The sequence below is a fragment of the Lonchura striata genome, chromosome 4 (assembly GCF_050655825.1).
Source record: "Lonchura striata isolate lonStrDom1 chromosome 4, ASM5065582v1, whole genome shotgun sequence".
Classification (NCBI taxonomy): Eukaryota; Metazoa; Chordata; class Aves; order Passeriformes; family Estrildidae; genus Lonchura; species Lonchura striata.
The window spans coordinates 3,166,573-3,181,065 of record NC_140706.1 but is presented as its reverse complement, the minus strand read 5'-3'; the positions used below and the strand labels follow the sequence as shown (position 1 = coordinate 3,181,065).

General features: G+C 50.2%; 1 protein-coding gene and 1 long non-coding RNA gene across 8 annotated transcripts in view; both read left to right on the top strand.

The window, feature by feature from the left end:
- The window catches only part of RNF24 (ring finger protein 24), a 29,457-nt gene extending 15,194 nt beyond the window's left edge, over positions 1–14,263 (top strand). For 5 of the 7 annotated variants that reach the window (XM_077782694.2, XM_077782695.2, XM_085577473.1 and 2 more), the window contains 5 exons: positions 2,368–2,517; positions 8,015–8,057; positions 8,935–8,976; positions 10,917–10,996; positions 13,039–14,263. In XM_077782694.2, coding sequence (XP_077638820.1) covers positions 2,375–2,517; positions 8,015–8,057; positions 8,935–8,976; positions 10,917–10,996; positions 13,039–13,177 — 447 coding nt within the window. In that variant the 5' untranslated portion in view covers positions 2,368–2,374 and the 3' untranslated portion in view covers positions 13,178–14,263. Of the gene's footprint in view, positions 1–4; positions 1,045–2,361; positions 2,518–8,014; positions 8,058–8,934; positions 8,977–10,916; positions 10,997–13,038 lie in introns of those variants that run through there. The other 2 variants (XM_021535760.2, XM_085577474.1) reach the window with 2 other exon arrangements.
- LOC146767489 (uncharacterized) lies at positions 2,524–7,040 on the top strand. The gene is made up of 2 exons (XR_014954592.1): positions 2,524–4,849; positions 4,900–7,040. It is a non-coding gene; the product is annotated as an uncharacterized LOC146767489 (long non-coding RNA).
- Positions 14,264–14,493: the final 230 nt, after the last annotated feature.

The window sequence follows — 14,493 nt, the reverse complement described above, 5'->3', positions numbered from 1 at the left end:
AGGTCATGGCTGCATTTCTGGCGTCCTTTTGGAGCAAAATATTAGGGAAATGGTTCCATTGGAGAGGATAGTGGGATATTGGGGGTTGGTGTGAGCTCTGTTTCTGCTGATTGTTTATTTGCTGAGGGCTGTGATGGTTCCTAGCTGTGCTCATGGATGTGGGGACTGGTGCAAGAGCAGCACAGCTCAGATGTGTACAAGCATGAAGAATTTTTCTGGCTTGATGGGATTTGCTGCTCCAAATGCAGCCTTGGATGTTCCTTACCCACAGAATGGTGTAGTGGGATTGCTGAGAAGAGCATCACAAGTTAAAAGAGTTGTAAAGGAAAGAAAAGCTACAGTCCAGTGCTGGTTGGTTTTGTTACCTGTACTCCAAAAGTTGTTTCTCCTTCCTTGCAAAAAAGTCACCTGGAGCTTTCCCAGACTGAGGAGTTTTCTCTGGGGTGGTTTGAGGAACTAGAGGCAGCCAGCCTTGGCCAAAGGCAGTGATTATCAGCTGATAATCACTGGTGGGTCAGCAACATCCTCATGCCACCAGCGTGACCGAGGGGAGCCCCTGACCCATCCCAAATCCCTCTGACCCAGCAGGACTGAAACCCAAACCCAGTCCTGCACCGCCGAGCTGCGCTTTAACTCCGCCGGAGCTGGGAACAAAGGTTTGGGGGCTGGATTGGGCTTTTTAAAATTTATTTGCAAAGCAAAACAGCTCAGCTGAGCGGAACAGGCGTCGGTGGAGGAGCGTGAGCTGCTGGGTGGTTGCTGGGCTATAAAATCCCATCCCCACCAGCGCTGGCAGGGGGATGTGCCGGCTCCCCGAGCTCTCAGAGCGTTTCCACGTTGGCCAGGAGAGGTTCTGAACATGCGTGTTGGTCTCTGGAGGCTTTAATCAAATCCAGGCTTTACCAGAAATCTCCTCGAAACTTCCAGCGAGCTGAGGAAACTGAAAGCAGCCGGAGCAGGGAGGCTCCCGGGCGGGTGTTTGGGGCTGGCAGGGATGTTGCCTTCAGCAAGGGGATAGTCCCGGTGAGGCGGCCGGGATGAGAGGTGAGTCTGCTCCCCGTGGGAAGTCAGAGGAAAGCCCCACAGGGTCTGGCAAAAAAAGGGCCTCAAGGGGGGAAAGGAGATTTGGGAGTGAGGATGCTGCTTGAAGGGACTCTCAGAGGACACTTGGATTTTGGAGCATCGCTCCCTGGCATGTGCGGGTTCAGATCCTGCAGTTTCCCCACTGTCTTCCCACCCTGTGCAAAATGAGGAAATGAGGAGCTGTGCAATTACTGCGCCGTGGAAAACTCCCCGCTCCAGGGGAGGGTTTTGTTATCCCTCGGTGATTTTATTTGGGAAACAGGGCTCAGACTGCAGGTACTTTCCTTGCTTGTAAAACTTCATTGCACGTTGCTCTCCCGTGGGCAGAAGGGAAAACAAGGTGTATTTTTAACTTCCTTTTCTAAGCTGGGGGCAGGGGAACTTTATGCCTGGCCAGCAACGGTTGTGATTATCTGAGGGCGAACGGTACAGAGAATGATAGGAAGATAAGAGATAATAAATAAGAGCAATTAAAATCCTAGGGGAGAGGATTTGCTGTAATCGTTATCCCAGACAGCTGCTCGGGGTTTAATTGGGGTTCTCCAAGGGGAGGGAGGTTTTGGTCACGGGTCCCAGACGTGGGACATGACAGCCAAAATTGCTGCCTCTTCCTCTTGGCCTCGGGGCTTTCCTGGGGGGAAGGAGCCTGGGGCTGTGCTGAGGAGTAAAGCTGAAACCTGCAGAAGTGCTCTTAAACCACCAAACCTTTGTCTCAGATGGGAAAACAAACAAAGTCTCCTTTACAGAGTCCATAGTCTCCCCATAATTTCTCTCAGCGTCACTGCTGTGTGTCCTGGGAATGTCCTTGTCTTCTTCCTTTTCATCTTTGATGACTTTGGTGGGGGATTTCTATGGAATGAGGAGTCAGAAACCACTGGAGAGGCAGGGAAGGCAAACTTGCCTTGCTCCAAGGCTTCCTGGCTGCTTTCAGTATTTTTACCAAGTTACTGTGGGGTTTGAGGGATGCTGGCTGCAGCTGGGGCTGCTTGGATGCAATTCCTGCTGTTAGTCTCATCCAGTGTTTTAACTTGAAGGATGATGTGTGAAAGGAAAAGAGCTGGAGGAGAAGCTAACAGTGAGAGAAGGAAAATCCCAGCCCCAGCTGATGCAGCCCTGCTTTGTTTTCAGGGTTACCAAGATGGGAACTTGGTTTTGGGCAAAGATGGGGGGGGATGAGTGAGAAGTCATCTCCAGCCCCCTCCATATCCATTCAGGGGACCGCTGGTCTGCAAAGTGCATCCCTAAGGAATGTCACATCCATGTGTTTTCTCCCTGTCTCCACAGCCTACCCATGAGCTCAGACTTCCAGCATTACAGTTTCAGGATGCCGAACATCGGGTTCCAGAACCTTCCTCTCAACATATACATCGTGGTTTTCGGCACAGCCATCTTCGTCTTCATCCTCAGTTTGCTCTTCTGTTGCTACTTGATCAGGTAAGGGAATATTGTATGGGAATGTTCCCCAAGAGCTTCCCTGCTTCCAGGCCCATCAGTGATCCCTCCATCCCAAAAAGAGGATGGCAGCACCTTATTTCCTTGGCACCACCAATTTCCTTGGCACATCTTATGTCAGCCTGATGTGCCACAAAGCAGTCACATTATCCACTTAAAACCAGGAGATACACATTTGCTAATAAAGGTATGGAATTGTGGTCAGCTTCTCAGAAAACCTGGAAAGGGATGTTTCATGGTCCCTGCTTTCTGCTTAATGTTTCAACACATTTCCCTCTGTAATGAGTAACTCGTGTCCTGCGTGCCTGAGGAATGTTTAATACCTGCTCCGTTGGTTATTGAACACAAATTGCTCCTTCAACAGCACAGTTTGGAGATTAATGATGCAGAGTTGATGTGCTAATCTGAGCAATAGGGGAGCAGGATGGCAGGGTTAAAGGTTGTTCCAGTTTGGGGCTTGTTTTAATTATTTTATGGGCCATTGGGGAGATTGTTGGGCTTCTAATTGAGAGGAAAAGCTCTTCCTGACAGAGGGAAAATGAGGCAAGTGGGGAAAAATCACAGTGCCTGAGAATCAAGGTGGTGATGGAGATGAGTTGGGCTGATAACCTAAGATGGGTGGCTGGCTGTGCTTCAACCTGTGCCTGGGAGCAGAGGTCATCATTCTGCCAGCAATGGTAGCCAAAATTCTGCATTCCCAGAGCTCTTCTCTCCAGCTTTTCCATCCCCTTTCCTTCCTCTCTGTCTTTCCAGCTGGCCCCAGCACCCTGCAAGCTGTGCTTCCATCACATCCCTTCCCTGTGTTCCTGTAAAAACAGGTACCCAGTCTCTCTTTGCACGACAGCAGCCAGTCCCACCAGGTTTTCTATCCAGAGGGTGTTGAAAATATTTTATCCTGCTCTTGTAGACCAGGGAAGCAAGGTTTCAATGTCAACCTTCTAAATACTTGATAATTTCTACCCAATTTCAGTTCTGTATGAAGCAAAACCTCACAGATGAGCCCAAAACCAGGTTTACTGAGGGGTGATTTGGGCTGCTTGGGTATCATATCTTAATTTTTTTTTTTTTCCCACAATTATAAAAATTATGTTTTGAATGTGTATGAAAATAGACCTGAGGTGTTCAGAGAGCTCAAGGAGTTGTTTTGCTCAGGTGGAGCTTGGGTCTATATGGCTCACTTAGAAAATTGCAGAGGTGTTTGGCCTTTGAGAGTATTTTCCTGGGCACTCACTGGGTGTGTTATGCCCCAAAGAAGGAATAACAAGGAGTAATGTCTGGAAGGTCAAGCCAGAAAATCTTTAAATTTAGAAGCTGGAGGCGTGTTGTAAGAGAGAGAGGGTGAGTAACCGGTGAGAGAAGCCAGCAAGGAAGTGGCAAGTCCTCCGTCTCCTCACGTCCTTAAATCAAGACCGAAGACCTTTCCGGATGAGACGTTTTGGCTCCTGTTCCTGAGGTGCTATTTAGCAACCCATGATAGATGTGGAGTTGGATTAGGTCATCCAGTGATCCCTTTATAGCCCAAAACCCTAGAGAGACTCTACAAGGGGCTCTTCAGCCCTCCTCCTTCAGCTCTTTTATTGGCAGAACAGAGCCAAAACAGGATCCTCCAGCCCGCACTGGGGAGGGTTTTGCTGTGCTGTGGGTTTTAGCTGTGCCAGTGTCCCAGGAGCATCCACCTCCACGGAAGCTGCTCTGTAATCTCAGCTCATCTGGGATATAACAGTCTGAATTTTGGTGGGGTTTGGGAAGCGCTGTAGGTGGACAACAGGATGAGGACCACCCACCTGCAAGGGCAGAGAGACCAACAGAAGGACAGGGTGGTTTCCTCCAGAGCTCCAGGGCTCTGCTTCCATCCATGGGGGTTCTTTGCTGGTAACAGTAGCTCCTGGCTTTCCCATAGGTGCAGCATCAACACACCCCTTCCTCTCCCTCCTTTCCCATATATCCACATCTCCAAATATTAGGCAAACACCAGGCAAGGCTTATGACACCATTCTCAGGCCCTGGTTCTCATTTTCTGCTCTGGATCAGAGCAGTCCCTGCTGCTCTCCCCACATCCCCACCTGGGTATGAGTGTGGAAGAGCCAATATCAGGTGTATTCATCCCAAATCACACAGCTGGTGGCATTAAATAAAAGATGTTCTGGGGAAAGAGAGGTCATGGGCTGTGCTTTGCAGCTGTGTCAATACAGGCTGTGCTGTGCTGCCCGCTCCAAGGGAAGGAAAAGTGACATTTTTTAAATTGGATTGGCTCAAAGCAAGAGTCCAGTAGGAATTTCACAACAAAAATCTTCATTGCCTGTGCAGTGTTCAGGTGAACCTTGAGCTCTTCTGCTGCTGCAGACCACTCTGGTCAGAGCTCAGGTCCCTCATGGCTGCTGCCTCTGCTCAGCAAAATTACAGATCAAAAAGGAAGAACAAGGAAATGAGATTTTGCAGGCAGGTGGTTGTGTCTGATCTCTGGAGAATTAATGAAAGTGATATACTCATGTTTCCTTTGGTCCCATAAAACCCAGTCCAGAAGGATGCTGAACTGAATGCCACCCTTGCTGTGGATCAAGTCTGCAGCATCCTCTCTCAAATTGAGCTTTGCTGTGGCTCATTCAGGGCTCATCCCTGCCCAGCCTGGAGCAGCTCAAAGTCTCTGGGAGGCTCAGGGTACACAGCACCTAAAAAGCCTCTTTTTTTTATAGGCTTGTTTCCTTCATCATTCAGACCTGCCAGGATCCAACACAGTGGTTGGATTTTGTGGTCAGATAAAGGAATGGAGGTAGAGAAGGGTCTGGAGCACCAGGAGAGGCTGAGGGAGCTGGGAAGGGGCTCAGCCTGGAGCAAAGGAGGCTCAGGAGGGACCTTGTGGCTCTGCACAGCTCCTGACAGGAGGGGACAGCCGGGGGGTCGGGCTCTGCTCCAGGGAACAGGGACAGGAGGAGAGGGAACAGCCTCAGGCTGGGCCAGGGGAAGTTTGGATTGGATATTGAGAAAATTTCTTTGCCTGAAGGATGGTCAGGCACTGGCACAGCTGCTCAGGACAGTGCTGGAGTCCCCATCCCTGGAGGGATTTAGAAGCCATGTGGATGTGCCACTTGGGGACATGGTCAGTGGTGGCCTTGGCAGTGCTGGGAGAATGGTTGGGCTGGATGATTTAGAGACCTTTTCTAACCCACACAATTCTGTGATGCCATGAAGAGCCCAAGGAGCCTGGCTGAGCTGGGGACAGCAACACAATGATGGGATTAAAAGCCAGTGCCCAGGACTTTTCTCCTTCTATTATAAAGAATCTAATATGGAAATCTCAGAGATAAACCTGCAAAAAAATTCTCTTCTGCATTTTATCCCCATTGTTGTTCACTTGCTGAGGTGATTCGGTCACCCAGAGAAACAGGGAACTCCCACTCCTGTGGAAAGAGATCCCAAGCCCAGGAGAGCTGGTTGTTCCTTCAGGGAGGGTGACAGCACACAGGATCAGCAGCCAGGCACTGTGCGGTCCCTTATCTTGGTCAGACATCTGCCAGGGATTCCTTGGGAGTCACAGCACTTGACTCGAGTTGGATGGAGCCAGCTCCGACAGGGAATAGCACTTGCCAGGATCCAGGGTCTCCTCACCACAGCTGGACCAGATCCCACCAGGATCCATCTGGCTCAGAGGGCAAGGAGGAGCAGGCTGAGCTCTCACGCCTCAGCACCAGCTGTGCTCGTGCTGCTCCCCAGACCCTCCAGGGAGGAGTTTTTTTGGGAAAACCCCCCTGTCTAGCTCAGCACCAGCCCAAGGCATTGCAGATCCACGGAGCTGTGCAGATCCACAGCCAGCTGGTCGCTTCTTCCCCACCACTGGTCCAAGCTGCTCCAGTGGCTTTGGCTCACGGGGGCCAGACCCTTGGTGGCCACTCAGTGCTCCACACAAAGGGAGCTTCCCATGGTGCTTCCCATTCCAGGCGAGTTGTCCCTTGCCTGTGTCTCCAGCCACACGCCTCGCTCTCCCCATCTGTGTTTCATAACCGCCTTCCCAGCCACCGGCTCCCTGCGGGCTGGGCTGGTTTCATCCTGTTCTCTCCATTGTTCCTGCATCTTCTGCTCATGTTTCTGTTCAGGGTCACTGCCAGAGGGATGAGACCCCAGTCGTCTCCTCCTTCTCTTCCTCCTCCTCCTCCTCTCCTCCTCCTCCCCGCCTGCCGGTGTTTTCTGTGGCAGGCGGGTTCCTGCCAAGGCAGCATTGCTGGAGCAGGAGGGATGGCTCCCTGTGACATTTGGGACTCAGGAACCAACTATCTGCATCTCTCCTTGCACCATTAAGGTGTATTTTTACCCATCCCTCGACTTCTGTTTTTTGACATTTTTGGGGAGGGTGTCAGACATAAGGAAATCTTTTTCCATCCCATTTTTATAACTCCCCCACTGCAGCGTGGCAGGGTTGGAAAACCCCCAAGAGCTCAGGTTGAAGCAGTCAGGGATTTCAGACACCCTCAGAATATTTTTGGAGAATAGAAATTCCAGGCAAGGGGGTTTCCCATCTGAAATCACTTGGGGCTGGCTGGGGAAAATATTCCTACAGCTCTCCAAGCCCTGCAGCCACACATTGACTCTGTATTGAAAGTCCTTGGCCAACTCTTCAGCCCTAGGGATTTCCCTCCTGAGTTTTCCAAGCAGTTTATTAAATGCCATGTCTGGTAATGAGAGGCAATATTGGTTATTTTAATTTTAAGTGTATTTATTTTAGGACCATAATGGGTTTCTCCAGCCAGCAGATGCCTGTGGAGTGCTCTGCTGGCTCTGACTCTGGAGAGGGGAGTCTGTGGAGGGAGGGGATGGAACCAGCACTTTGCTCGTGGCCTAAAGTTCCTGCTGGACTTCCCACTGCATCAGGTGTTCTTGGAACAGGCCCATCCCATTCATCTCCATCTCTCACTTCGCTCCAGGAGTGGATGTGGTTTGATTGATCTTAGAATTGAGGATAAAGCTGAGTTTGAGGAACCCAGTGTCACCCAAGCAGCGTGATGAGGGCTTTGGTGGGAAACCTCTGGGCAGGGAGTCTCCTTCCCTGTCCCTGCTGGAGTGGGAGCAGGGCTTTCCTCAGGTCTGAACCCCCATGCCTTGAGAAACGGTGCTGCATTCCGTGTTGGGAGTTGTTGCCAGCAGAAGTGGTTGGAAACTGAGGGGATTTATGGAAGACTGTGATTTCCTCACCCACTTTTTCTGGTCTTAACTTTGTGGTTGATGCCTGCTTGGAAAATCAGGGAGGTGAAAAGAGGGATAAGGGAGGAGTTGTGTGCTTTGGGATGGAGACGTTGCCCTGCCAGCGACAGGGAAAGCTGGGTGTTGCCTAAACATGTCATTTCCTGTGGCCATTCTCATTTCTGAATTCAAAAATGTAAAAGATAACATGTTAAAGCTGGAAAGGAGGGAAGTGGAATGTTTGAGGTATTACAATAATCCTGATTTTTATTGCTTCACCTCATGTTTCTCCCTGGTTTCATTGCAGGCTCAGGCATCAGGCACACAAAGAGCTTTACGCCTACAAACAGGTGAGATGATCCTCTGAGTTTTTATTCCCTTCCCTTCTCCCTAGTGCCAAATCCATCAGTTTTCCTCGTGCTGTTCCTCTCCTTGGGAGGTTTCTGGCCCTCAAAGGGCAGTTGTAACACCTAGGCCAGTCTGTCCCTGCTGATTTTATTGTCCCCTACCAGCTGGGCCCCCCAGGACCATCCCTCACCTGCTCATCCACAATTCTCCCAGTTTTCCACTGAGGTCCTGAGCAGTGGGAACATCTCCACCTCTGGAGCACTCCATCCTCACCCACTGCACAGCAGTGATGCCATTGCTCCCCCAGTCACCAAACTCACATTTTATGGGGTCTGGATCTGCTCCCAGGGGTGAACTTGGCTGCTCCAAATCCCTAAATCCACAGGGCTTTTCCAGGGAGCAGCTCCATGGCAAGCCCAGCTCTTCCCTGCACCCACCTGCACTTACCAACTAAAATAGACACAGCCCAGAGGTGGCTGTCAGGCTGCTGCTTCCACATCCTGTTTTCTCCAGGATTTGTGGGATTTTCTGCCTCTGACCCCTTGATCCATGCAGGAAGCTGGGTGGAGTTGGGCTGAAAGCACACAGTTGTCCTGCATTTATAGTCCTCTCCAGGTGCTCAGCTTGGATGGAGGGAAAATGAAGTGGTAACCCAGGAGGGTTAAATTTGGGAGGAAACCTCCTGGATTTGGTCCCTGTGGTTTTATCTTTCCCCTCCTCCTGTCCCTGCACAGGCCCCTCATGCTCCCCTGGCTGTGCTGGGTTTACTGGGGGGTTTCCAGTTCTACTGGGACACTCAGTGGGGTCCCTCTGTGGAGATTTTTCCTGGGAATGCTGATGGCAGAAGCTCTGTCCTGACCCCAGCTCTTTGCCTTGCAGGTCATACTCAAGGAGAAGGTGAAGGAGCTGAACCTCCATGAGGTGAGCACATCCTGGGGCAACAAAAGCTGCCTCTCCCTCCTCTTCCTCACCCTGGGGAGGGGGCAAACCCTCAAATTCAACTCCACTGGGAGCAGAGCATGCAGCCAGCTGGGCTTTGGAAATGGGGAAAGATCCTCTGCAAAAGTCTGGCCTAAACCCTCTCCCTCCTCCCGGCTCCCCTTGGCTTTTCCTGCATCGTTATTATTGTTTATTGTGTTCTTTTTATCACAATGATAAGAAACTGTGGATAAGGGGAGGCCAAGGCAGTCTGGGCCTTGCATAAACAGTGTCCCTGAGCAGGGACAGCCCCTCTGGCCACCACAGGGAGTGACAACTTCCAGCACAGCTCTGGGCAGGGAAAGCTGAAATCAGGATAAACACCCTCCTCCGGCTCCTGCAAGAGGCAGATCCGCTCCTCCCTGCCCACCCCCTGAGGGCTCAGACACCTTCATTTCTCTCCATGGCCTTCCAGGCTTTTGGGGGCTGAGCTTTTCTATTCACAGCCCATTTTTCCTGATGAATTTGAGCAGGAATCTGCTCAAATCCCGCCTCAAAGCACGGCCTGGATTTATTTATTCCACTAGAGATAACAAAAATGCCCACCCACCTCCGGCCAGGAGGCTGCTCGTCTGCTCAGCACTGGCTCCAGTTGTTTCTAAACCACTCTTTATTTTATTTTAATCCCCTGAGCAGAGCCTATCCCACGTTTTATCCTGACCCTCCACTCCCCACAGCCCCCAGGGTTAAATCCCAAGGGCCCCGGGGTTGTGAGCAGCTTCTGCTGCTGGTCCCTATTTCTGATTTACTCCCTATAAAAACCGACCTGCAGTGGGGTTTTTGTCGAGCACAGGCTTCAAAGCACTTCCTGGGGTGAGAAATGGGTTGGAGGAGGGATTTGGGAATGTGCCAGAGCTGGGAATGGCCTCAATAATGCTCAGCCCTCCTCCTCCTCCACCACCTCTGTTCCCAGCTGTCTGCAGCTCTCCCAGATTTTGGGGAGGACGAGGCCTCTGTGGGGAAGAGGACAGAGCTGTTCAAACTCTTCCCTGGGATTTGGAAAAGCCTGGAAGGGTTTAGCTTGGAAAGATCCCAGTTGGGGCGTTTGTATTTTGGCATTTGCAGTCAGTGTTTCTGGAAAGCAGAGGACGGGGTGGGAATTTTCCAGCATGACGGGGCGGCTGCCCGGAGCTCTGTGGAGGGAAAGCTCCCACCCAGCTCTTCCCTGCCTGCCTCTGGGTCTGGTTTTCCCCTTTTTTTTCCATCATTCTGCCTCTCCCAGGCCCTGGGGGTTCCTCAGGGGGTGACCCCAACAGCTGCACCTGGCCCTGGTGCACTGAGAGATCCCAGGCTAGGAAAACCACCCAGGAATATCCAAAATCCCCTGGGATATCCAAAACAAGTCAGGAGGAGTTGGCTGCCAGGGTGAAGGAGGTTTTGGCTGAGAAAGAGCCACCAGCTTTCCCAGCCCTGGGACAGGCATGGCAACAATCCCATTGCCTTTTCCTTTTCCCAGAGCTATCCCAGGGAATGCAGGCAGTCCCAGGGACCAGGCTGCAGTGTGGATCCATCCCCTGCACCCTAAAACCTCCGGCACATCCCAGCTTTGGTGGTCACATCCAGCACTCAAGGGAGACCCGAGCCTCAGCCTGTGATCCTGGAGCTTGGGCAGAAAAATTTGGGAAGGCTTACGGGGAAATTTCATCCCTGTGAGGGTGGGGTGGGCCTGGCACAAGTTTTCCAGAGAAGCTGGGGCTGCCCCTGGATCCCTGGAAGTGTCCAAGGCCAGGCTTGGAGCAACCTGGAATAGTGGGAAATGTCCCTACCCATGGCGGGGGGTGGCACTGGGTGATCTTTAAGGTCCTTTCCAGCCCAAACCATTCCATAATTCCATGGTTTTATCCCTGAGCACTGACATTCCCTGTGCATGCCACACCCTGCAGATCTGTGCCGTGTGCCTGGAGGAGTTCAAGCCCAAGGACGAGCTGGGCATCTGTCCCTGCAAACATGCTTTCCACAGGAAGTAAGTTTTGGGTCATCCCAGCCCAATCCCGGGGCAGGAGTGGCAGGAAAAGCCCCTCATATATATATATAAAAATTTTTAATATATGTATAATATATATACAAATTTCTTAAAATATAAATATATGTTGAATATTTAAATGTATATATTTATATACATTTATTTTTATATATTTATTTTATATATATTTCCTTATATTTATCATTTTCTATATTTATTTTTTAATATTTATTTTATATATTAATATATTTTTATGTATAAATATATATAGGCATGGTTTATAAAATGCAAACCTGCTACAAATTATTATTATTATTATTGTTAATAATAATAATAATAATAAAATAAACCAGCACTATATAATATTCTATATGCTAAAATTACATAATATCCTACTATATATTACAGGCATTTTTATATTCTCTGTTTATATATATATTTCTCTTTATACATATATTTTATGTTTGTTTATATTTTTATATATTTTTTTCTTATTTATATATAATTTATATTTAAATATATTCTATATTTTAAATATATATATTTTATATAATATATATTTTATATTATATATATTTTACAAATTTATACATTTATATATAATATACAGTATATACTATATATAATATCTATTACATAATATATATTATATATTATATATTATATAAATTATATATAATTCATAACATACATAATATTATGATTGTATCAGAGTTCTTTACGTAACTTTTATTTTTATTTATCCATACACATTATATACATGATTGTGGATTACTGGTGTTTTATTTACAGATTCTGTGTTTGTAATTTCACAGACACCTTTTCTGTATATATTTTGGGGGTCTTTTCTTGTTTTATATCCCTATTATAAATATAAGTATAAGTAAGTATGAGTATAAATATAAATTAGCATTTCTGTATAAATATAATACAACCTATATCAAAATATAAGCTATAAATATATATTATATATAAATATAAATTACATATAAAACATACCTATACAAAATCCCTGTATATCAACACAGAGATCCCAAAAAATCCCAATAAAACATAAAAGCACCCAAATGGTGAATTAAAAACTGGGCAGCAGCAAAGCTCCAGGGCTGGGTAGGGGGCATGGGGGGGATTTCTGCAGCTCCACATCAATGCCAGGCGTGTCCCCAGTGATGTCAGGCGTGTCCCCAGTGATGTCAGGTGTGTCCCCGATTATATCAGGTGTCTCCCCAGTGATCTCAGGTGTCCCCAGTGATGTCAGATGTGACCCCAGAGATGTCAGGTGTGTCTCCATCAATGTCAAATGTGACCCCAGTGATGTCAGGCTTGTCCCCAAGGATGTCTGGTGTGTCCCCACTGACATCAGGCATGTCCCAGTGATGTCAGGTGTGTCCCCATCAATGTCAGGTGTCCCCAGTGACATCAGACATGTCCCCAGTGATGTCAGATGTGACCCAAATGATGTCAGGTGTGTCCCCAGTGATGTCAGATGTGTCCCCAATTATGTCAGGTGTCTCCCCAGTGATCTCAGGTGTCCCCAGTGATGTCAGATGTGACCCCAGAGATGTCAGGTGTGTCTCCATCAATGTCAAATGTGACCCTAGTGATGTCAGGTGTGTCCCCATCAATTTCAGATGTCCCCAATGACATCAGACATGTCCCCAGTGATGTCAGATGTGACCCAAATGATGTCAGGTGTGACTCCAGTGATGTCAGGTGTCCCCAGTGATGTCAGATGTGACCCCAGAGATGTCAGGTGTGTCTCCATCAATGTCCAATGTGACCCTAGTGATGTCAGGTGTGTCCCCGATGATGTCAGGCATGTCCCCAGTGATGTCAAGCATATCCCCATCAATGTCAGGTGTATCCCCATCAATGTCAGGTGTATCCCCACCCATGTCAGGTGTATCCCCACCATGTCAGGTGTATCCCCATCAATGTCAGGTGTATCCCCACCATGTCAGGTGTATCCCCACTGATGTCAGGTGTCCCCACCCACGTCAGGCGTGTCCCCGCTGACGCCCCGTGTCCCCGGTGTCCCGCAGGTGCCTCATCAAGTGGCTGGAGGTGCGGAAGGTGTGTCCCCTGTGCAACATGCCGGTGCTGCAGCTGGCGCAGCTGCACGGGAAGCCGGACCCGGGCCCGCCGCAGGGGCCGCTGCCCGGCTCCCAGAACATCGTATAGTCCCGCCCGGGCCGCGCCCGGCCCGCGCCCGCCCGCGGCGCTCGGACTCCACCAAAGCACTTCGGCCGCAGCTGCGCAGCCCCGAATCCCGCCGGGATGAAGGCTGGGATCCTCCGCCAGAGCCAAGAGGGGACTCGGCGTCCTCGGCACGACATCCTTCTTCCAGCACCTCCCTTCTCCAGCCCCGCGGTGGCAGCCAGCGAGCTCCGGGAGCAGCGCCGCGGCCCCCGAGCTCCGGCACCGCCCGTGCCCGGGACGCGGGGCGGGCTCGGGGCGTCGCGGCCGGTTCCTGCTTCCCTCCTCTCCTCGCCTTCGGTTCCTTTGCCTTTGCGGGAAATGGGGTCGTGCTGCGGTCGGGTGTCCCCTCGGCACCCGGCGTCACCCCGCTGGCGGTGGCTGTGTGGGGTGTCCCCGGTTTGGATTCCCCCCACCCATCGAGGGTGGCTGCCGCTCCTCCTCGGCTACCTCAGGGGCTCGGAGCCCCTGTAAAAGGGGCACCATCCTGGCCTCAGCAGCAGCGAGAGCCACGGCAGAAATCCCGGCCTTGGGAACAGCCCGTGGATCCCGGGGGTGTCCGGCCAGCGGCTCCCTTTGCCAAAACACCCGAACCCCGCAGCAGCGCCCGGGGGAGCCGGGCCGCCCCCCGGCCTCTCGCCCACAGGTTTTGGGTGTCCCTGCCATCCTCAGCAGTCGCATTCCCAGCCTTGGGGAGCGGGGTGTCAGTATTACCCGGCAGCGGCTTCCCCGGGGGCCTCCTGGTGCCGTCCCCCCCTCCCAAAAAACTCGGGACTGTTTATGGAGCGTGGAGCCTCATAGACGTGTTTGAACACTACAAATTCTGCAGCAGAATATTTTTTAAAACATTCGCTGGTTTTGTTTTTGTTTTTTTTTTTTCTCTGTTTGTTTGGTTTTTTTGTAAGCTCTATTTTTGTATATTTAATTGCTATTTGAAAATTCTAATAATGCGTCTTTTTTGCTAATCACACTCTTCTTAAGGAAAAACCAGGAAAGGAAAAAAAAAAAAAAAAACAACCAAGAGTTTGCATGTGATTTGACTTGAAATGTAAATAAAAGCAGGTTTTGGAAGTGGGGGTGTGTTTGCAGGGGGGCTGTCCCCCTCCCTTGTTCCCTGTCGCCCTGGCGATGTCCCCAGCAGGGGAGGCACCACAGGGCTGGAAGAGGGGCGGGTTTAGGGTTGGGCTCACGTTGTCCATGCCCCCTTGCCCCAGCAGCATCCCTTCCCTGGGGGGGACAGCAGAGCACCCCAAAACCCCCAGCTCAGAGGGATTTTACAGGATCCAGATGTGAGGGAGCTT